The sequence below is a fragment of the Sinohyriopsis cumingii genome, unplaced genomic scaffold, assembly GCF_028554795.1.
Source record: "Sinohyriopsis cumingii isolate HCF-2022 unplaced genomic scaffold, ASM2855479v2 utg002596l, whole genome shotgun sequence".
In the NCBI taxonomy this organism is placed as follows: Eukaryota; Metazoa; Mollusca; class Bivalvia; order Unionida; family Unionidae; genus Sinohyriopsis; species Sinohyriopsis cumingii.
In genome coordinates this window covers 101517-127386 of record NW_028316253.1, presented here as the reverse complement: position 1 = coordinate 127386, position 25870 = coordinate 101517, and the positions used below count along the sequence as shown (strand labels likewise).

At 34.8% G+C, this 25870-nt stretch overlaps 1 protein-coding gene across 1 annotated transcript in view; it reads left to right on the top strand.

The window, feature by feature from the left end:
• The window catches only part of LOC149770156 (uncharacterized), a 151387-nt gene that overhangs the window by 77627 nt on the left and 47890 nt on the right, over positions 1-25870 (top strand). Inside the window, exons 2-3 of the mRNA XM_089949322.1 lie at positions 15731-16492; positions 23235-23361. Of these exons, the coding sequence (XP_089805448.1) occupies positions 16125-16492; positions 23235-23361 (495 nt within the window). The 5' untranslated portion in view covers positions 15731-16124. The remainder of the gene's footprint in view (positions 1-15730; positions 16493-23234; positions 23362-25870) is intronic.

Here is a 25870-nt window from a genome sequence, read left to right as displayed (position 1 = left end):
AGACTGGTTCCGTCCTAAAGCTTTATAGCATGTTAAATTACATTATCCATGATGCAGATAGACTCATTCTGCCCTAAAGCTTCATATCATGCTGAATTAGTTGATTCATGCTGCAAATAACATGCTGACTTTATCTATGATACAAATAGACCGTTTCCGTCCTTAATTTTCATAGTATAATGACTCACGTGATTGAAATTGACCGTTTTGTCCTAAACCTTCATCATTTGCTGAAATAATTGAGTCATGATGCAAACATAGACCGATTTCGTCCTAAAGTTTCATTGTATGCTAAAATAGTTCAATCAAGATGCAAACATAGACCGGTTCAGTCTTTAATGTTTACAGCACATTGAATTACGTGATTCAAGGAGACCGTTACGTCCTAAACCTTCATTACATACTAAAATAGTTGAATCGTGATGCAAAGACAGACCGGTTCCGTCTTAAGTTTCAGCGCATGCTAAAATTATTCAACCATGATGAAAACACAGACTGGTTCCGTCCAAATGTTTCATCGCATGCTGATTTACTTGATGAGTTGCGTTTGTCTTTAATGCTTATTACATGTTATACAATTTTGAATGTCCCGGAAAGCATTTAATTTCTTCATAATGTTATATATATTTAATTTATATTGTGAGCCTGACCTTTGTCCATGACTGAGGATATTAGATAGAGTTTTTACATATCTGACGTTTAAGGGCTAACCTTGCTTATGAGTTAGTGAAATTTTCCGATAATTTTCCAGAAAATGCTATTGCGTCGTAGTTCAAGTGAAATATGTATAAATAGAGGTTTGGTAAACAAATTTTTCATTCCTGTTTTAAGAACTGTCTGTAGAATCGATTTACAGTTGTGTTCAGATATAATTTTTGGAGTGATTATTTATTTAAATTATTTATTGCAATTACCATGTGATCAATGACTTTTGGACTTGAACATTATTTTGTATTTATTGAGAACTCATTCAAAGACATTCTGGATTCCATTATTGTTGTACATCAGGACGTTTAATAATTTGGTACATCAGGACATTCAAGGTTATTGCTACATAGGACATTCAAGTCTATTTGAATTACTTCGGAACAGTAATATACTTTTAAGTTTGTGTTCGGACATTTAAGATTATCTGGAATTTAATTCACAATACTGCAAGTGTCTCTTATACAGAAATAAATTATTTGCTGATTTGACTCAAACTGTTGGTTTCGCCTTCTGTCTGTTACAATATAGTTGTCACAATCGAACGTTTTCTTGTTTCCTTGATATCGCTGTCATCACACGAACTAATTTGTTATCATCTCTCTAGAATTGAAAGCATGGGGAAAAGTAGCTGTTTCTTAAATCGAGAGTAAACGTAATGCTTTTTTAGGGATAAGATATTGTGGTAACATTTATTACCTCAGCACCAATCTAAAAGAAACAATAACAACAAACAATCGCTGTCAATTTAATTGCGTATCTATTCCCTACCCTAAAATGATATTTAAAAGATCATTTACGAATATTTGTAATTTTACGGTATGTAAATACAGCGATTAAGTAGACAATATTGGATTTTAGGTAAGGGATATGATGTATGACAGCAGTCACGTTTTTATTTGTTGATGCTTTCATTCCTATGCTGCTAGGAGGAGAACTTTAAGGCCTTTGATGAATTCTGTGTAGGTATGTAACCAAGTGAAAAGGAATTATTCCCTTGAGCGCATGTCAAGCTAGAAAAAGCATGGTGCGGAGAGATAGAACGTTAATGCGCGTGCCATGAAAACATTTATCCGTTGGCAAAGCTATTCCACTCTATTCACTCCTTAGTATCTATCCCTTATCAATTAAAAGCTGACACTGTAAACAAGTCAGTGCTTTTTATCTCTGTACAACGTAAGATTATTTTGTACATAAATGACAATATTTCTTGGCTCGTGCATTAAAATGACGTCAAGAGTTTGATCAGCATATTTTCATGGAGGGGTACTCAGAATTATCTCAGTCTGTCGTTCCTGAATTTGTATGGTCTAACAAGAACACACACGTTCAGTAGATTTTATTATCATCGTCGTTGTCGATATTTTAGTCGTCGTTGCCGACATGTCATTTTTATGATTAATACAGTTAACTATTGTAAGCTTTCACTCTTTTGTCTTCTATCCGTATCAAACCGACGAGTATAACTCGAAGTACATTCATTATTTGTTGTTGTTTGATTCATTACTCACATTATACCACGTAAGGTGCCTTATCACTGTTCGATAGTTAATATGTTAGGTACCCTCGTTGGCATCTTGATGTCCATATTTAGTAGTGATTAGCCAGTAGTGGATAAACCCGTAAACCAATGGTTGTATTGAATGTTTTGTATTTCGGACATACGCATTTTAGTGTGTTAATGACCAGTTTTAGTAATGATTTGCCAGTAGTGGATAAACCAGTAAACCAATGGCTGTATTGAATGTTTTGTATTTCTGACATACGCATTTTAGCGTCTTAATGGCTAGTTTTAGTAATGATTTGTCAGCCTTGAACGTTTTGTATTTCGGACATACACAGTTTTGTTAGATCTATCGATAGATTGACGGACCAGATGAGACCGATACAAAAATACATTGTTTGATTTGTGGTTTATTCGTTATTCTTAGATAATATTGCGATGGCCTGGAAATCATCTCATAGTTTCGTATAATTCATATCGTCACCCACGGTATTATTTGTATTACTATTGCTTCTTTTGGCTCGCTATCTATAGTAAACTCGAGCTTCTTAATCGAAATGTAGTGGATTAGGGGCAAAGTCCAGTAATGCTTCCCAATGATAACACAATCAGTGTGTCATTCAGCTGTTACCTTATTCATGGAGAGAAAAAATAGCTACCCATTCGTATGTCACCGCCCCACTTCCAATGATTCTTTGTTCCTTTTTCAGAAGTTATAATCCAATCACTAAGGAAATTCAAAATACTGCTAAAATTGCATGATACTTTTTCTGTAAATTCGGTAATCGATTAATTTCTAATGATTAGTGCGTACAATTGTCCACATTTATATGTCTATTATAGAATACTATCAGTAGAAATCATATCTTGAAAGAATACTACATTAATTTGTTACGAGTCTGTGCTCTTAAAATAAGTAACAGAAAATAGTGAAAGACAGCAAGCTTTGTAAAATTTAACAAATATTTTATTTCCCGACAATACAATGTAAAAATAGAAAGACTTACGGTATTGCGAATTAAATCCCAATTCTCTCTCTCTCTCTCTCTCTCTCTCTCTTATATCCTAGGAAAGGAAGAAGATTGTACTGCATATTGTTATGCATATTTTACTAAAATATTAATTGGAATTATATTGAATTCAGATATACATAATTGGATTATAGTTTGTGATGCACAAAACTGCTGTTAACATATCACCACATTTCAGGCCATTGGTACATTAACGCATTTGCGACTACATGCACATTAATGCATTCAATATCGGAACTGATAATGGAATTCGATTGGAACTTTATGGTTTGGACTTTTGATAAAACTTTTAGGACTGTTTGGGATTTAATTCACAATACTGTAAGTTCCTTTTAAATTTTCATTTTGAATTATAGGGAAACGTTATTAGTTGAATTATACAAAACTTGTATGTTTTCGCTTTTTCTGTTATTTAGTTTAAGACCACAGAGTTGTAACAACAGATAAATTATTGTTTCGTCCCTTAAGTATGCGTTTTGTGTTAGCTTCACTTAATACCATTTTATTTCATTTCGGGCGCTCCTTATTGGACATTACGACTGAACTTTGCATTTCAGGGTATTGAAATTATTAGTTCGTGAAAGGGATTATGTCAGTATTTGTAATTTGAATACAGTGTGGAAGTTAATTGATAAATAAAAGAAAGAGGAGGACACCCTATACAGAGCACTGAGGAACCAGGTGCCTTTGATAAAACAGGATAGATTATACATTTCCTATAGAGACTTGTTACATCTTTTTACCAGAATATGAACTGAAACAATTACTGAGTCATTGCATAGTCATGAAATCTATAACATTGTAACTTGCTATCTTCCAGATTTGTTGTGTGTACGAAATGTCTTTGAGCTGATCATTCCCAGTGTAGTAGTATGAACTAATCCTTACTAGATTGGCAGGGTACATTAAATATGTCCTAATGGGACTTCATGCGCAATTGTTGCCGTGGACTGTTGTACACACCTTTTTTATGGGTCGCATCCAAAACCGATTCGGCACTTTCGCATCGAGATTTTGTAATGAATGAAAACATGCAATCCAGTCGCACAGAAGAGGTCATTTTCTTAGTAGAGAAATAAGACGTGCTCTTTTGTAGAAATAGAGATGCACGCAAATGGGGTTTTCAACTCGTCTGATTCACAGGAACCGGCTTTTGAATTGCTGTTCAGAATAAGAGTAATTTCACATAATTTCCGTCCAAACATCTGGTAGTTCTTCTATTCCTCAAAAGTGACAGTGATTATGCCGAACAATTAGCAAAGTGGTTATTTCTCTGCAGATCTTAGAAGGTGGCTATCACAAGTTTTAAGGCAACGTGGGAAAGGGTAATTTCTAAAAATAATGAAATGTTTCATTTAAACCACTACGGGGAAACATTACTACCAATAAGAAAAGAAAATATTCTAATAACAGTTACAGATGACACTTGTATATAGACGAGAAGTAATACTTTTCACCTTAGTCCTGATGCAAATAGACCGGTTCCGTCCTAGAGTTTCATTGCATGCTGAATTACGTGACATATCCTCTTTTGTCTACAAGGTGTAGAACATGTAGGGACATTTAGAAAGACAATCAAAGCATTTAATTTCTTCATAAACAATTTTTAGTCAGCATAAAATTGTGATTTACGTCGAGAGAAAATGTTTTATTAAAAAGTTAAACAATGTTTTGTTCTGTAGAAAATTTCACTTGTATGCAAACGATTTGCCATTTATTTAATAAACTCTGAACACCTGATTGAAACTGTTTTGTTTAACTCTGAAAAGTTGAAATTGAGACGTACACATCATAATTTAAATTGTTGATACTAAGGAATAATTAGAAAGAAATGTTTTGCATGACATCACTTGTATTAGAATGTAAAATAACATCCATGTTTGAATTTCGAATATGGATAAAATATCACAGTTCTATATTTACATTATGTTAATAGAAACTGTTATATATCCAATAATAACCTATCTAGACTTAGGTTATTTTCGTAGGTAACGCTGTTGAACTTACATGTAATTTGAAATAGTGGAACCTTTGAATAACGCAAGCTTTTTGAATCTGTTACTTAATCTGTATTTGCCACAAACGAACGTACTCTTGCTTACTTAATATCGTTCAGTTTACACCAGCTAACCCAAGCATCAACCTTGAATAATATACTGCAAATAGTAATTTCTAGAGATACAGTTTGCAAACCTTTCTAGACTGGTATAATTTCGTGACCATTTACTAGGCTTAAATACAGTAATTATTTCCAAGTGTTGTCATTTTGCAGTATTATGTGAAGACTGTGAGGAGTACATGTTAGTGAGATATAGGAAGAGGTAATTATACAAGAAACAGCATTTTTGTGTTATCATTCTTTAGTTGCTAGTGGGAGACATTTAAAGGCTCTCGACGGCTCCTACGTAGATAGAGCAACTACATAAAAGATTATTTTTTTGATATCATGTAAAGCTATATGAGCCACAGTGAGAAAGAAAGAGATCTTTACTTTGTGTAGTTTGGTTCTGTTTGTTTTGACTGAGCAATTTTCTCTCTTCAATATCTCACACTTATCAAAGAAAGTTGATGTGTATATACGATTCACTGGTCTCTCTAATCTAGATAAAAGGCACAGATTATCTTAATCTTTTGTTTGCTTAACCATAAGTGTACTAGCGTGAGCTTTATGTCTAACACGAATGCGTTAGATGCACAGTAACTTGTATTATCATAGTTGTTGTCAATTTTGTTGTCACCACTGCCGCATATGTCAATTGTAGGCGGAATAAATCCATCCGTATTCTCTTCTCTCGTTTGTCTGTGTTTTCCGTATGAGTCCACAGCATATCGTTAGTAGAGCACCAGTTTCTTTAACTTCATTATTCTCATTACACAGTGTAGATAACTGCATTTCTGTTTTGTAATAAAACTGTATAGTGTCGCAGTCGACATCAGTTTGTTCAGCTTCACTAATCATTGGTATGGCTTAGATAAAAGAGTAAAAATGAAGATGAAAGAAAAGAAAATCGAATTCGTGTTTTGTTCCGAATCTGAGAAAGAAAATGTTTTTATGGCTTATAAATATCCCTACGCCATAGGAAACTCATTCTTTTACCAAATTATTGAATGACGTTTCGTGTGCGCTTACATTTCCTTGCCTAAGAACCTATTCGAAACATCATTTCCCTTAACTTCGACTCTCTGAAAGAGACTACGAGGTATCGCAGTGATATTTCTCGGAATAAGTTTCTTGCGGATGAAGATCTGACTCGATATACAAGGAACATATTCGCATTAATTGATTTACATTGAAAATAAAACTGGACGATGTTTAGCAATCAATGATATTCGTGCAATTTTGCGATGAAACAAATTGAAGAAATTGTTCAGTTTCTATAGCCTTTAATAAATGCTTCCATTCTGTTTGTGATCATCATCTAGTTGTCTTGACGTCATTAATGACGTACTAACGATAACGTACATGGGGGTCGGTCAAAATGGTTACGATTTCAATAATCTTTAGAACAAAACCAAAACCAATATCATCAACAGGTAACTACAACAACTGCTTAAAATGCGACTTCAAAAATTGTACGTTAATTGGTCAGTGCTAATCGGCCTTTCTACTGGTTACTAAATATAACCGATACACCCTCTAAGATGAAAATGTGTTCGCAAAGTGATGACAGAACTCTTGGGCTTTTGCTAGATTGTGTGCATCATGATCACTTTAGAAAGTCATCAGAGGAAATAAAGCAGTCACGTATATAGATATTTTCCCTTTATTCTGTTACAGCAGTTGCAGATTTACTCCTTACGGCTTTGGTCTTCAAAATAGTTGACTTTGATGATAAATACAATATATTCAAATAGTTCCATCTAGTGACAGAATGGAAGAAGTAACGCTAATAATATATAAAATCCACTGATTTCCAAAACTTTTCTTTAGTGTTTAATTTTTAGGAATTTTACGACAGTATCACATGAGGGTCTGTATAAGACAAACAAGCAGGCTCGAGTTTCACGCTCGGCTAACGTAGGTACGTGAGAAAACCTGCCAGCAGCTTATCTTGGGGTCGGTGGTTCTTCAAGGGGTTTTCCATGGTACTTTCTCCATCAGTTATACTGGCCGTCATGTATAGTCTATCTTGTTTGTGCTGAAAAGGGCGTTAAACTCTGTAACAACAACAAGAAGCAAGCGAACAAACAAATACTACTACTACAACTACTACTACTAATAATAATAATACCCACATGAACTAACTTTTGTCACCACCAGGAAGAAGCCCCACATTGGAGCCATGAAAAATTATTTATTGGCAATACAGTACTTATGAACTGTTTTTGTTTTATTTCAATTAAACAAGTGCTTCCAGCTGTCAATGTTCTTAGCATGATGGGGTCATTCGTTTCTGATATAATCGGAACACGCAGAGAAATCCATAAACTTTCAATTGCCAACAATCTAATCAATACATATAACAACGTTCAGTATTAAACCCGATACCATAGAGGTGCAAAGAAAACGCACCACCGCTGTGTTGGCTATATCCCTGCATATATGTTTTAGCAACCATTCTTCTGTACCTCCTTGATGAATGTTAACTAGCCGTTTTTATCTTTTAGTCCGTTTCTGAAATAGTTTCAGTGTATATAAAACAAGGGCCATGAAAATAAAACAATTTGGCATAGTCCAAATATCAATGCAAATTGCAATAAGTGTTTTCTGTTGAACATTATCATTCAATTAAAAAAGAAAGGAAAAATTTATTACCTTGTCATGAACTCGGTATAACAAAGTGTAGCAATAAATTGTTCATCTATGAGGGTTGACGTCCAAACTTCCAAACTTATATAATTCGTTACAAATTCAAGAGAAAACAAATTGTTTCAATACAATGTTGAACACGGACACACTTAATGAGCATCAAAAAGAAACAACAGAATGTGTTACGAAATTTGGCAGTTAAAGTCAAATATAAATGATTGTGACTATATGGCAGGTCGAAGTGATTATCGAAATGCAGCTGTACATTATGCCGATACCGTGGTATGTGTGGTGTGTTGGGTGCTTCCAATATTTATTTAAATTATTATAGAAGTCCCACTCATGCTCGATTTTGGTTGGAAGTTAAATTAGTGAAAGATAGATGTAAAGCTCCGAGCCCCCAGTCAGAAATGCCGACGGTTAAATGATTGAATATACAAAAAGGTGAAATTCAACTAATAACAATTTAATGACCTTTCAATAATCAAACGATTAAAAGTTCCCAAGTACTCTCCTTCCGCTCGACCATGTGATAGTCTACTGCATCATTTGATTAATAGTGTGAGATAGCTTTCCAGCTGTCATTGTATTATATTCATCTGTGTATTCTTCGCTCCTATCCATTCAATTCCGTCTCCTCTTCCTCCCGACTTTCTCCAAATTCCTTTTTTCCACTGACTCCTCCATACTCCTCCTCCTTATCTACTTTCTCCTCCTTGACTCCTTTTCCTCCTCCTCCTCGACTCTACAGTGACTAGACTTATCGACTCCGACTGCTCTGCTAGTCTTACTTCCGTCTCCCCTCTTAGAGACTCGGGACTCGTTGAACCAGAAGTTCTGTCCCCCCAAAAGCTTCCTGTGAAAATACAAGGACGGTACAATATTCTCTTAAGCCCTCTCGTCTCACACTACATCCAACCTATCATCAGATAACGGCTATTACATTTCTTAGGTCAAGCATTCATTCACATCGAAATACTCATACGTTCTTGTATGATACAACAATGTGGTAATAAAAAACATGATAAATTGCGTCACATCAGTACATATTCCAAATCCTATTATACTAAACAATATCACAACAAACATACACATTTCTTTACATTGCAACTCATACAAAGTACACATATATTCAAATATCCTTGCTATGATATATCCATATTAACTAATCTTACACACTTCAACCATTTTCCAAATTCACAATTCAAGCATGTGTAAATTCTAACATATCACATGAATAAATGTACTAGTTTACTATGAAGTAACCTATTAGCGAAGTACAAAATTAATTCTGACCATAAGCTAACAATCTACAGAATTCTCTACATAATACTCAAATAGATTTCTCAAATAGGCATGTAAATTAAACACTCCAAAGGTAATTCTACGTACTAAACGATCCTTGTAATTAAGTATACATAAAAACATAATAACAATTACAATGCCGTTATATTCTGCAAGAATCGAGCAAATACCTTACTGACTTTACAAAGCTTTGTCTTTCCTGAGAATCTTGTAAGTTTTCCCGCCAAATTACGAGTGGCTTTCTCGGAGCAATCCTATTTGCTCAGCAATCTTCACAGGATAACTTAATTTCGCTTGCTGGTTAGAAGTTATAATTCGGATCGAGATTGTTACCACACCCTCCCTCTCAATTCTGATTGGATGTCTCTTTGATTCAATCCATTCAAACTTAGCTGACAATGTCCTTCTTGCTGTCTGTCCACGTAAGGACGGATTTAGATCACGTCCCGGTCCTCGCGGGTTCCTCTGATCTTTGTAACACATAGGTGGGAAGTCGCTCGATCTAACGCCTATGCCGATTTAAGATGCCGGGTCGTCTCTCTGGTCACGGTTACCTTGTGTAAGAAATTAACTAGCCTGCGACATGGTCAGACACATGGCTTGTAATAATAATACCTTAGTTTATACACGACTTACCAACTGGGGCTGACCAACGTGACAATTACGCTATCCATTGTACTACTGTTTGTTTTCACCATTATCAAAATTATTTAAAATGTGACATATAAATTTACAAGCCAGATCAAATGTGTTCCAGTCGAATAAATGTGACATTTTACTTGATAGCTGTAAGAAATTTTGAACTTCATTTCTTCTTTGTAACATATCTGATTGCCAGACAAAAGCTACGATGGAGTCCCTGCACCAAAGCTTTATCGGATTATCACAACCAGTGATATTCTCTTCTCATTCGTCCCTGATCACTTTATAGGAAGGATACTTGCAAGTAAAAAAACACCCCATTCTCATTAAAGTTACTATGAGGGTCTTTAGTAGCAAAATATTCACAAATTTGTCCACATCTAAATAAATCAAGTTTCAGGTCACAGGGCACTCGTATAAATTAGAACTGCTTGCTTGACAATTAACAATTTATTTCCGTCTACAGATACTGCAAAGTAATTTGGATGTCAGAACTGAATACCAATAATAAAGAAATATTGAGCACAGATTTAGAAAATACTTTTAAAAAATGGAGCAATTTGTTAGAAATATAATTGATAATAGCTGAATAATGTAACACCAGTAGGAACATTAAATTTTTATTTTGATTTCAGAACTAAGAAAGCAATTACTGAGATAAGGTTCGATATGTTGGGATAATAAGATACACTTAAAGAAAAATGCTGCATTAACATGATAAAGATAAAGAAATTTAGGAATGATATCGACCGTTGATTTAAAACTAAGTGCTTGCGGGTACAGGATAAAAGTTTGGGATATGCTGCCAACACGTACTCATTTTGAAGTGTCAAAAATCATTCAAACATGTCCAAGTTACTGCGCCGAAATACTAACCGACACGTTGACTCGTCAAAATTATAATTGGTTTTTTAGTAATTTATAGGTCCAAAAATCAGTCATGTTTCACACGAAGACTCTCCTCCAAAACATTGTTTTTCTTCACTTAATGGTGTGTGCAGTTTGATTTAGAGCCTATGATATGCTTTGTTTTTATATATGTTTTCAACTTAAAAATAATGATTGGTCAGTATATTCCCATCTTCTAAACTATTTGTTTACAAGAGACAAAGTCATCTCACTATAAATATAATTAGGCCATGATCGCTGAAATGTTTCCCCGAACTAAAATAAGCAATGATAATTAATACCTTTGCTTACAGTAGTAACCACTACTTTTGTTTCTTAAGTGTGTACCTTATAAGTAGTTAAATCTTTGAGGAAAACAAAAGAACTGATTAAAAAAATTTACTAAGTGTTATATAGATCCTTTTGAATAATAAAGTTAGTTGTCATAAAGATTATCTTGATTCTGTTTCTTATGATATTTATTTGAGCATTTTTTTGGATCTCTTATTACTAGGCTTCTTGTATATTGTATTTGACTAATGAAAAAAATTTCTTTTTTCTTCTGTGCTTGAGAAGTCAGATTAAACAGGGGAATAAAATAATTTATATTGAGACCATTGTTACCAACACCTTCAGTCTTTGTAACGTGCAACCACTAGCAGTAAGAGTCAATGCATGGGACATCTTACTATTGCAGTTGGTGTAATGTTTAGTCAGTTAGTCAGTTGTATTTACAATTGTGTTTTACTAAATAACTAAGTATGAGTTTTAGTCGTTGTGGTTTTGTTGCTTGAGTGTATACATTTGTGTATTTATTAGTGTTCTCTATTCTGATATTTCCATTTCTAAATTCTTTAAGGTCATACTTGGTTGCTTTATACCATATATGGCTGTTCTCATGTTAATAATCTTTGAAATAATAAACAAATTCTTTTTTGTACAAAAACATGCAAAACACATGTATATCACTTTTAGTATTACAAGTTGTTGAAAGATAAGTTTCCATTATCTCTGTGGTGATTCCTTTCGATTACTGTTTTAATATTCAAAATATGATAATGCCATCTTATATTATTACAGGTGTGATTAAAGTTAAAATAGGCTCTGTTGATACACAGCGTTGATTAAATCAGAATTAACCGAGCAATTATTGTTTCATTAATATTTAGTTTTGTTCCAATTGTGGGATAGGTGAATAAGGTAACATTATGGAGAAAAATGATTCTGGGTTAAAAATTAAAAAGTTAACGTATCCACTGCTGATGTTTTCTTATAAGAGTTCGTAAAATATGTTTACTATTTTTCTCCAATAATTCATTAACTTTCCGTTCACAAACTTATTTTTCTTCACCATATTGTAATTTTGTAGGTTCTAGCTCTGTAAAGAAGCTTTTTAATGCGCCATATATATATGGTCACCTTTTTCGACTTTACTTGTCGAGCCTATGTCTATTTAGAGAAAATATTTATCATAGTCATACTGTGTGTTTATATCCGTTACGATCCTTCTCGTCTATATATATATATATATATATATATATATATATATATATATATATATATATATATATATATATATATATATATATATATGCAACTGTGAATCAATGTCATTTACGTAAACCCTTTTATATTAAAATATTTCTCGCTTCTTGGATAACGAGTATGTAAATGGTCTGCTAACCTTTTTTTTACAAAACATTTACTTTATTATTTTCTTTTTTCTCTTAATTGAGTCTCATAATTATTTAATAACAACTTGCAGTATATATGCCAATCATATTGCTTGTATGTTATTCATTTTAATGATCTATGCTACTTTTAAACAAAAGGTTGGAATTAACTATTTTATCTTTGAAGAGGTGATTTTTCAACAACTTGAACGTAAAGCAGTGTACCTTAATTAATAAATGAATATGTTAGACTGAATATGTTAGACTAAATTCCTGTTGGCAAATATAGAAATTCTAGCCTCCTTATGGATCTGAATAAACTTCCTCCCTCCATTTGTCCATCTGAAAGTAATTTATTAAGTGTAATAGGGTGACAAAACATTGTTGTAAAAATCTATAAATTCACAAAAAGTTGATAATAATCATGAATTTGAATAAGTTGTCAATTAAAACAAATTCCAATCATTAAAACTGCAAAGTATGAAATACGTAAACATTGCATATTTAATATATTACACTTAAAAAACCCAACTTTGTCTTCTTTGATACCTGAAGAATTTTTTTCTAAATCTTTTTGCAATTGCTCTGAAAAAGTTGGAATTTACCAATATTAAAACCAGTTTTTAAAACAGTTTTTGACACTTCATTATTTGAATTGTTTCTGAAAAATTCAACGTTGAAAACAACAAACATAATAAAAAATACAAATCATTTATAAGCATAAAGACGCGCTAGAATATTTAGATGTGAAAGTTCCGGTATAAGCGACCAAGCAATTGGATGATTGTTTTCCATACATGATAATATGTCTGCTGTGAAATATCCATTTCATGCATTTGTTCCGTTTCCCTCTGTCTCTCAATCCCCGTCACAACAACACATACAAACAAAACAAAACAAAAATAGTCCCATAGTTTTGAAAATACAAATTATATATATATATATATATATATATATATATATATATATATATATATATATATATATATATACCAATTTCGTTATGCCACAATTGAATCAATTAAATATACATTGAAATATTAGTAGTTGATGTACATTGCAAATTCATTATCAAGACAATTAACGCTGAATGGATGATGAGTGAATAATCTGACCTAATTGACCTAATTGTTAGTGTTTTTGAAAAACCTGACCTCTTTAATTCGGAAATTTGAGAATTGTTTTACCCGATAAGCATTTGTGTGTCTCATGAGACTTGATTAACACTATATTGATACAGTGGTTTTGTCCTAAAGTCAGTTAAGTGAGAGCTTTGATACTCTGCTGTAATTCCTGTATTTAAATAGTGGTTCGTCAATAATAGCGCTTCAAGCAATAGGTATAGTATTTTACAAGTCGCCATTCAAACGGAATATTCATGATGACCTAAAGTGTTGGAAGGCTATTACGTCATAACTCCATTGAAATTAATACCAACCAGCTGTTTCTCAAAATGATGTATTTTCTAAGTATGTTAAAATGGCATGCATTGTGTTAAATTTGGAAAAAAATTGGTTGAGACACATAAAATGCTTCTTTGGAATGTAAATTTCCACCAATTTCCTCGTGTAAAGTAATTACATACCCTATTACATATTTATTAATGTCTTCACTTTGCCGAGACAATGTATCAATAAAGCTGTGGTTTCGAAAACTCCCGTGACATATACAAACTGTTAATATTCTTTGGCTTTAAACTTATCACAGGTCTAGTACATCATGATGTGAGATAGATAATTGCAAAGGAGCAGTTCTCCACATTAAAATAATGCCTAGACTTCCTAAAAGTGTCAATGTAAACACGAAGACAATTAAGAGATCAGAGTTTGGTGTGAAACAACGGATTCTTAATTTAGTATAGAACCATTGAGTCTCCTTACATGTGCATCTAAGAGGCCATGAACAAGAACCCCACTGTCTGCAACAATGTTTTCACAATGTGGACCCATTTTAGTACCAAGTATGCAATGTGTATAAAGCAAAGTTGGCTTCCTTTTGCAACATGTTCTGCACTGACAAGTAGACAGAATAGGCACAAATGATGAATGATTGACGCACCGTAACTGTTAAGCAATGGCGATTGTATCGAACTCACATCGGTTTGTACTCAGTGTATGAATCTGATTCAGCTTAGCCCAGAGACGACTAACAAAAAATGTTTCCTCTGCCATGCTATTATTTACCCTGTCACGACGAAAAGACCATGGCTTTAATGAGTCCTTAATCGAAACGTTTAAGATTTAGTCAATTTGGTTTAAAGTTTTAGAAACTAATACAAAAAAAAATAATAAATGTTTATGAAATATTTTACATATTAGGAATTACCACAATGCAATCTAGGTTCTCTTACCAGTTATAAATACTATTGTAATGCATAGTTTCTATTGCGCTCATTAACAGTCGCATGGCCAAAATATATGTCGCAGGGACTAAAGTGCAGATGTACACCGTGAATAAGAAATCAGTGAAATGACTTGCACACTCTCATAAGAGAGTATGGTCATGACAAGTCACTAACAGACAGTTCCACTGAAGATATTTTACCATCCATTTTTGTTTCATATAGTCAGTGAAAAACTTTATTTTTCGTCTTTTCAGCTGCACTTTCTTGTAATGAATATTATATTTGTACCGCAGTCATATAACATGCATTGAACCTTTTATATATTCAGCGATTAAAACGACAATGATAAGAGAACAAACCTCCTAAGCTTATATCTGCTATAGTGTGTAAGAAAAAGTTTTCATGCCTTTATAAATATATCTAGGAGGTATCCTATCAAGACCATATTTAACTTCCAATGAAGATTCAGCTGTACTATCTGCTAACACAAATTATATAGGTCACATGGTACTCTCTTGTAAGATAATATATCGTAATCTCACCTATGCGTCAGAGAAATCTAGCTGCTTAACTAACCTTGCTTTCCTTATCTCAATCTCGTTGTCTCTTTTAGGTCGCCTCAGTCAATGTGTTCAAGCGCTAGAAACTATAGAGCCTCGTAGAGAGTAGAGTAATATAACCCGTTGACTGGGATTTCCTTGTCTTGGTGCAAACCCCAACATAGCTTTTATTATATATATGGTCACAGATCGAAAATCACTTCCCTTCAGGTTACAAATGAATGTGTTAGATTTATTTGGATTTGCTCCGAAACACGAAATCTTTTTCTTCTTCCTCTTCTTCTTCTTCTTCTTCTTATTATTATTATTATTATTATTACTATTTCAGATGAAAGAAGCATGTACTTCTCTACCCAGGGAGTAATCAACCGTTTCACGTGAATATATCTTCTCGGAAGTTGAATGTGCCATTGACAAGGGAGAAAAGATCGTTGTTTTGTTTTGGACTTTGGAAAATATCTTCCTCCTGGATCGATGTTGCTTACAGATCACGTAGCCTTTCATATGCAACATTTCATGAATTGTCTATTTATGATGAGCTGAAATCGTTGTGATATCTTAAATCAATTCAGTGATTGGGAGTGAAATATTAAAGTAACGATTACTCCTCGTACAGATGTTTTCTTCTCTATGTATTGACATTAATACCAAACATGCCATATTCATGGAATATTAATGAGCATTTTCGTTGTGTAACTATTATTTAAAATTTGCTTTTAGCCATGGAAAAATCTTTTTGTGTGGTACTTGTATTCATTTCTTGTGTTACTACTGCAATCTGGACAGACTTGGCTCAATTTGCTAACATTAGTACGTCAAATACTTGTAATGCAAATAAATCAGACCCCTTTTGCAATGATACTTGTCAGGTCACAGATTCTACCGATAAAGGATACGAGAAACCCTTATTAAATGTAACAACCGACGAGTGTGTTCAAATTTCTGTTTCTGGGATACCTACTGCAGCAAAACCGATAAATGGTAATATTACATTTGGCGGTGAAAACTGCACACATACGAAGAATACTACGTTTGATGGGACTTCATGGACCATATCCTTTTGGGTAAAATACAATGGAACTTACACGAGGTAAAATTGACTACTACCACTACTTCTACTACTTCTGCTACTACTACTAATAATAATATGCTAAACTACCTTCATACATTAATATGCATCAGATAGATAATAATGATAATCTAAGCAACCATCATATATTAATATGCCTCAGATAATCAGTCCATCCATCACAGATAAAGCTGAAAACATCTGCGCTTGTGTCTCACTTATTTGACGGAGAAATACCAGAAGAGTGTGATTAGCATGTGTCGTACAGTTCACACGCATAGGCTGAGAACAAGGGAGGTGAATGGGACATCCATGTAAAGGGTGGGGAAAGAGCTGTATAGCAATTTAAGCATAATGCATACCATGTGGAGGCAATCCATTTAGTGCGAGTCTTTATGGATAACAACTAGGTCGAGGAACAAAATGAATTTGGTTTGTTGCGTTCAATAGAGGCGTGAACATACATTATATCTGTATGAATTCAATAGAGGTGTGAACATACATTATATCTGTATGACTAATATATAGACGAACTTGGAGCTCTACTTGAGTTGTATCAAATAATTTAAACAGACCGCCAAGTTCTCAAAATAGCGTTGTAGATCTTCAGTCAAACTTCTCCAAAGAAAACAATTCACTCACATCGTATACAAATCCTATAAGCGACTTCGAGTCGTTGTCCGAGTGTGACAATGTAAAAAGTCAATGGAAGAGTCAATGCAAGAATACCTTGAGGATATCTACACGATTTGGCCAGTGCAAACAACGCCGCAATTGTGGTATTTATGGCTTGCACGCAGACCAGTAAGAAAGTGGTGCAAGTCCGCCAAGCCTTTATGGAATTTATGTTGTCATGGCCTATATCCACATCACGTGCAAGCTGCCAGTCCTCTTCCACTGGTATCTACAAGTGTGACCGGAGACCCAACCAGGTCGCATCGCTTCTCCCTTTTCGAGGTAAAAAAAAGACAGGTTATATCCTGTTTCCCCATGATCTGATCTCGTGGAAAACATTGCAATACACACCAGTTATGCAGTTCCTACATTGATGTTGGCATGCTTATACCCCACTGGAGTGTTTATCAGAAAAAGTTCGCAGATTTTGGCTCAGATATAATATATCGACATTCTGAAGCAAGGCACAACATATGTTTTACCAGCCATCGCTACATCAAGGCCATTTCGGGAGCAGCTCTACAAAGACTCCATAAAAAATACATGCATATGTGAACATGAGATGGCGCCATACCACACTGTTGACGTCTACCATTTGAGATACAAGCTCTCTTCGAAGTATTATAGACCACTATCTCGACTGATTCTCGATGGTATCATTGTGCTCTTATACCGATTGGTCGTACTGAGGTGGCTAAGCGACCGGACTACATCTATACGATCCTCTAGTTCCAGAAAGCTCCTGAGCGCCTACTTTAGCTTTCGACCAAATTAACAGTGGTGTTGGTGCAACGTGTACCTTCTGCGCGTTGTCTAAATTAGGTATCCTTTTGTAAACGTATTTGACCAAGAGCCTCCAGGAGTTTCCCTGCTCCTATAACCCGACCATTCTTTATCAGCAGTACCTACTGAAAATAGACGACGGCTCGGATGACTCTAAGATCGCACGTCTTTTAAAAGCAAATTCCTCAAGATGACGTGAACTGCTACATCACAGAGCTGCTCAGTGTGACGGTGGTCATAACAAAAGAAATGCATTTCAGCGACCCCACTTCTAGCATATAACTGATACTGATGAATGAGTATTGCAATAAGACGGGATCTGATTGCATGTTCGCGGCTGTCTGTAGTTTTATCATGGGATTACATCTGCGACGAGATGCCTATATGTAGGCCGTTATGCTACATGTTTCTCGGTCGCTGCCAACGTTGCCACGTTTCAACCAACAATGTCTCGCCATACGCAGCGATCCTCTTCTATATAATGTATCTACACAACGTGCGCGAGCTCGAGTGAATTTGTAGGATCGTGGAAAAACAAGACTTTTACAACATCCCTGCGAACTGCATTTCGCACCAGAGCACTGTAGAGCAAGCGCTCAACGTGAACAATAAAAACCAAGTTTTCCGAATTGTTTGTCAGCATCTTGCCGATGATGTTTGAAGTGTAAGGACCCCAACATCAACGCCGACAAATACTCTACTGAGGTAGGTATCGCCTTCTGTGATGAGCTGATGACCTGCCCTGACGAAAAAAATCTTGTTCGTAGCATTGGCTATTATCTCAGCCATATGGTCATACGATATGCATGATCATGCCGCAGACGTTCCACAGATCATCGTCGTCACGGTATATCACGGTGTGATATACTCGCGTTTCCAGAAACGGAAGAATAATTCGAACGTCCAACTCACAACACAGACGGTCTTGGATACTCACCAAGGTGTGCCCTGACATTATCGATGGCTCAGCCTCAAGCGGAAGTATGAGCGGTCTCTCTGACTTCTTCTGGTGTCGCACAGGCTATGCAGTCTGATTCAAAATTCTAGGCGACACGCTTTAATCTATAACTCCAACACTCTTCTGATAATCGATAGAAGGCTTCGAGCAGCCATCACACGCTGGACGTCTTCCGTGCAATCCATATCGAAACCATGCCATTCTTCCAGTGGATCATATGTAATGACATCTGGAGCCACTAAACTGTGAACAACAACTTTTAGTGCGAAATATTGGTTCCTTTTCCGATACTGCATCACGTTTGAAAGCATTTAATGCCATGATCGTGTGACTTGAGTAGAGGTCCCTGGAAGTTATCACGTGACGTAAGAAACTCGCGAAATTGCATAATAGACGGATTGACTGAGAGTATTCTGGACAATTTTCAATGTAAATTACGCGAGTTTCATCAGTTTCACCCAAACCAGCACTACAAAGTGAGGAAATGTCATTGGCTATTATTCCCCTCTACTCATGCGTGAAATGAACTGATCGAAGAGTCCACTATAACGGATAATTCGAAATAGTCCTACTTGTCATTTATAGATTCCTACTTTTTTGCATCACGTGAGAGTCGCATGCAAAAATCCAGGGAAGTTCAAGTCGAGTCATATGGCTAAAAGCAACTGAAACGTTCATATAAAGATACGAGTGGAAGTTTCATCAGATATGTTTGTTGTTTCGAATAGAACAGCCCTATGCAGCCCCTGCAATTTCTTGTGATTATAAAGGCAGAATTGTGTTAATTCTTGTTTATTTAGAAATTGTCAAACACGATTTGATACTGGAATATTATGTACATATTGCCGAAAGGGCCCTTCAGCTGACCGAACTCAAGAGCCGCGATAAATACCGATAAGTGTCTCAATGCACACTGTTGTGTTGCGGATGGTTTTATTTACACCAATTGCAATATTGAATGAATAGATATGATTAGGCCATAATTTATTCATCAGTATTAATACAATTTTTGGGTTGCTTTATCTGCCCGGTCTTTTCTCTGCTTATGTAAATTTAGGCATATAATTTGATGCTTTTAGTTTACTTATTTTCTATCGTTGAGATGTTTGCTTTTGACATGTTCCTAAAGATTTCACTTTCTCTTCAATCAATAATCTAAGCTGGGATGAAGTTATTAATAGCTACTTAGCTGAGGTCGCTAATAGCAGTAATATGTACTGAACGTCAAAGTAAGTAACTAATAGTCACCAAAATTTACGAATAAGCACGAACTGAAAGCCGTTAATTGTCACCAACTAATTAATACTAAATTTAGTGAGAAACAAATCCTTATCGGAATAGTTTTAGTCAATATATACATACGTGTCTAAATGGTCGATGAAACAAAGGTTATTCTTAACAATATTGTGTCATAATGGAAAGTTACCAAATTGTCTTGTAGAAAGTGCAGTACGCAAAAGTTATCAGATGAATTTTCAAGGAAAGATAAATGTTTTGTAAACATTGCTCTCATAACGAAAAGGCTGAATGCAAAGGAAATATCAAAACACGATGAGGACAAAACAGTTTAGTGGAGAAGTTGAGGAATAGCAAATGTTCATTTTATGAGAATTCGCATAAAATTATATTTAATAATAAAAAGATACCAATTGCTTGCAAAATGAAAAATTAAATAAATGTACAGTTAAACATAATTTTCGCAAGATTCTATAACGTCCAGTAAATAATTTCCAGTGTCCCTGACACTTGTTTCATTTACGTTTTCTTTCCAATATTGATGAAATGTTTACTGCCTTATTTAGAGGACATCGACGTGGACAATACAGTTAAAATAATAATAGTTCATCCCTTCAAATATAGAAGTAATTTTAACTTAAAATTGATACGGCTGAAATATAAAATACTTCTGTAGTGCTAATATTGAAGAAAGATTAACTATATAAATTAACTATATAAATGAGAAGAATTAACAAATAATATGGCTGCTGGTTCAAACAGTTCTTTGGTAATAGTGACTTCTAAAATTCCTATAACTATTCACTGCAGATTAATACAACAGATTCATAAACTCAAGAGGAAAGAAGACGCGTCTGCCATTATTCATGGAATGTTTAAAAGGATACGTGAAGATTAACTACAATAAAGCAGAACAAAACAATAAAAATTAATGGTTTGAAGAGGAATATATTGCATTATGTTATATTACGCATTTTTGATGTAAACTTGCAAAACTACTGTACGAAAAATTAAATCCGCAAAAATGAAACATTTAGGTGTTCACATATGCAGATACAAACATTTTAACTCGACCGACATATTTCAGAAAAAGTATCTTGTGAGCGTGAGAAATACGGACAGTGTCCCAGACACGTATACAATTAAGCATGAAACTTAAAAATATGAATAGAGTTGCTCTTTTATTTTTTCTTTTTAAACAAATTGTCTGCCAACTTCTCAGATAGTGTATATATGTATGATTTATTATATGACATATTTTAGGTTTCATTTATGCAGTGTAAGTTTTCCTAATTGATAAATTGTAGATTACAATATACAAAGTAAAAGTTTATGGCGCAACTGATTTAATGGTTTGGTTAATTTGTGTGATAACAGTTAACTTAAGTACCAGCTTCTGTGATCCCTCACCTTCTAAACTAAGGCCTTGACGATGCATTATGTCGTATGAAACATGGAAGAGTGAGATAATTGCATTACAGAATTCTGCGGCTTTTCCTTTAAGTAAATAATACTTCAAACAAGATTTACCGAGGTCATGAAAAAATGGCAAATCCGATTGGTAAAGTATAATGATTGTTTTTAACCATGTTCATTACAGAACTTTGACAATTTAGAAAGCGAGTCTAATTATCACCCACCCCACCCCCGCAGGTTATTCGTGTTATCGAGCACTCCGAACAATACGAGTTACTAAAATTAAACAATCCAAACTATACGACCTGGATAGGTTCTGGTGGTACGATTATAGTTGTAAGATGCTAGATCCCGCAAAGAACGCACTCGCAGGTAAAACAAATAACAACAAAAACATTGGTTTTGGGAATGAAGGGCTCAGACAATGAACACTACTACTTCCATGCGAGATAAAGAATGCACATTTCAGAATATGTGCACTACTACATTCATGCAAGATAAATAGGGAATGCGGCGTTCAAACAATGTACACTACTGCTTCCATGCGATATACATAAGGAGTTCATCAGACGATAGGCAATACTGCTACCATGAATGATAGATATGCTTCTTTATTAGTTGCAGACAGAAGCAAACTTCTGGCATACTTACACGGAACTCGAGCATGTGCGGTGAAGCAATAATCTGTAAAGGCGACCATGTAACTTGATAACTGAGCTTGTGTTATTAATTATTAATTTTTATAAAGGTCATGTTGAGCAGTGAATCTGTACTTTTTGAAAATCGTTAATAGGCACTTGCTTTTCACATAGGAGAAGTATTCCATATAACTGCTTCAATTTATATTTTATCTGGAGAACCATTGTTCTTTTAATGATTGCAACATTTAATCATTTTCTCAAGACTGATGCATTTGAACTTATTAGTTTTCCTGTTGTCCTGGCTGAAACTCAAGCCTTTGTTATTCAAGAATAATTCCTTAAATGTTTACCACAGTTCTTCTGGGTATCCATTGTAACAGCATTTTTGGAGGTACTTGAGCTCTTAAATGAATAGTCACACAATGTGCTTTTTAAAAACGTTTAAATTTGCGTATTAGTACAGTCCCTAGAAATGAATTGTATGGACATTTAAAAATAGTTTTCGGTATGATGCCATAGGTATGGAAATTTGCTAATGAGAACTTCCACATTGCTATGAAGTGTTTGTATCTGCATCATTATTATGAAGAAACAAAAACCCAAATATGATCTGAAAAAAGGGTCTTCATTTGCAATATCATGGGGTGAATTTTCTTATCATTTCTCCATTCGATGTTTTTTTTACAGTAAGAAACTATCCTTTCTAAGCGTGCTTCCTAAACGAAGAAAAGTTGCCGATTTTGATGACAGCATTCTGTATGACTAGCAAAACCCTTAGGTGAATTAAGAGTCGTTGAAGAGAAAAACAATGAGTACAGACGTGATAATTGTGGATGAACATAGGACGTTTGAGATAATCGCGTGATAATTGCTTATATTAGAAACATTCTGAGCTGCCTAACACAATATGCCTTTGAATCATACTTTTCAGATTACGCGATGGAGTGGTGTTGTCGTTTATATAAATGTTACATTTTTATTGTCAACGAGACTGATAAAAATAAGGTTGAATAATACATTTTGTTTAACCTAACGATGGCTATTTATTTTTCAGAACTCTGTTTGAAGTGCGAAATAACAGTGCCACATTTGTGTCAATTAACACAAGCTATTATCAAATAGGGGTGAATAGTGGTGGCATGACCCTACGTGGTGATGAATGGACGTTGATAGTGTTACGGGTAAGATACAATATATGACAACTACTACTTCTGGTACTACAACTATCGGAACGGATGCTATCATCGTCTCCACAAATAAATATCTTAGCCGTTCATTTGTTCCATATAACCTCATATTGCTCCCACAACAAAATTTATAACACTAAAACATTACTAATGTCACTGTTATGAGCAATTCTGCTCCTACTAAAATCTGCTTGACATGTATTTCAAACTTGACTTTTCTACAGAAATCTTTGTTCAATATTATTCCATCTGTGCTTAATGCAATAAACGTTTCCAATGATTTTGACCCCATTCACAAAATCCAAATAGTGTTTTGGAAGGTTATAATAAATAATTGACGAAAGACAGAAAGGGATCTAAACTTGTAGTTAGCTTGAACTGGCCTCTTATAAATATTGTATTAATTAGCAACCAAACATGTAGCATTAATACACTCTGGAGGGTATGTGTAAGTAACGTCTCTTCCAGCGTTTGCTTAGAATATAATACACCAGACCTATTACCAAATTCTTGATCTTATATTTCTATTTACTTTTTACGACCAGTGTTCTCCTGGTTTTTTTTAATTAAAAGAAACAAACACTGGAATGGAAGGTTACTAATCTAAACCAAGCAACGACTTATCCTTGCTGATAATAATAATAATAATAATAATAATAATAATGAGGAATTTGTATAGCGCCTAATCTTTAGAAGCTCTAAGCGCTTTACAACATTAGACAACACATATAACATAAAAAAACATATATAATGATATGATTACAAACCGATACACACTGAAATTAGAAGAAGAAAAAAACATGCTGATAATATATAAGGTAGGAAACATTATTAGGTCTTTAAGTTTGTTGTTGCAGTTGAGAAAAGTGAGTTTTCAGAGCACTCTTGAATGTGACCACTGTGTCTTTGTGTCTAAGTGCAGTGGGCAATTGATTCCATGTTGCTGGGCCCTGGTATGCAAAAGAACGTTGTCTATGTGACTTTGTTTTCATAGTGGGAATAATGAGTATATGATTGTCAGAAGAAGAGCGTAAGTATCTTGCTGGTGTGTACACATGGGTGAGTTCGGATAGGTATGTTGGACTGGAGTCCGTCAGTGAAACGTAGCACAGAGAACAAATTTTGTGTTTGATTCTGGATCGAATGGATAGCCAGTGTAGGGTACAGAGCAGCTGGGAGGTGTGCTCTGATCGTGGTACTCTAAGTATCATCCAAGCAGCTGTATTTTGAACTTTTTGAAGTTTCTGGAGTAGATATTGAGATGAACAAGACAGAACTGAGTTATAGTAGTCCAGTCTTGAAAGTACTAATGAACACAAAAGTGTTTTAGTGGTATCATCTAAAAGATATTTGCGAATGGAGCTGATGTGTCTCAGCACAATATATGCAGCCTTGCATATGTTCATGACATGTTGGTGCAATGTGAGAGTACTGTCCAGAGTAACACCTAGGTTTCGTACTGATTGTGTGAATTTAATGTTGGTGTTGCTGATATTTATTGTTTGAGGTAAAGGATGTGAATGAGAAAGTCTTTGTGTTGTGATCAGAATGGCCTCAGTTTTATCATCATTCATCTGCAGCTTGTTACATGTCATCCATGATTTCACATCAAAAATGCACCTCTCTACACCTTGGATGGAAGCATCAAATTCAGTTGGGTGGCTAGATTTGTATATTTGGGTGTCATCAGCGTTCAATTGGTGAGACAGTGGATGATGATCTATGACACTTGTTAGCGCCTGAGTGTATAGAATGAAGAGAACAGGTCCAAGAACAGACCCCTGTGGAACACCACAACAGAGATTAACTGGGCTGGAGTGTATTCCATTTGCAGACACAATTTGTGTCCTGTTGACCAGGTAGGACTTGAACCACAATAAGGCTGTGTCATGAATGTCAAATACATGCTGGAGCCGGTGAAGTAATATATCATAGTCTATTGTGTCAAATGCTGCAGACAAATCAAGGAGGGTGAGGACTGTAATCTTTCCGCCATCCAAGGCAGAGAGAATGTCATTAACTACTTTTAGAAGAATAGTTTCAGTACTGTGGCAAGGGTGATATGCAGATTGTACATTGCTAACAAAACTGTTTGAATGCAGATGAGATAAATCTAGGATAGAACAACCTTTTCTAAGATTTTTTATATGAATGGGAGATTAGAAACTGGGCGGTATTTCTTTAAATCGTTATGGTCTAGTGTTGGTTTCTTCAGCAGAGGCTTTACAGTGGCAGTTTGGAAAAATGATGGAAAATTCCCTGATGAGAGAGAGGTATTAATAACATGAGTTAGTGAAGGCAATACTGGATCTCAGCACTAAAGCAGCAGTGATGTTGTAATTGGATCAAGTTCACATGACTTTGGTGCACTCTTCATTAGGATTGTACGTATGAAATCCATAGAGACAGGTTCAGTGCTGATAATGGTTGCCGCTGAAATTCTGTATCCCAACTGTATGGTGACGACGAGTCAATTGAATTGTGGTGTCAAGCTTGTCTCTAA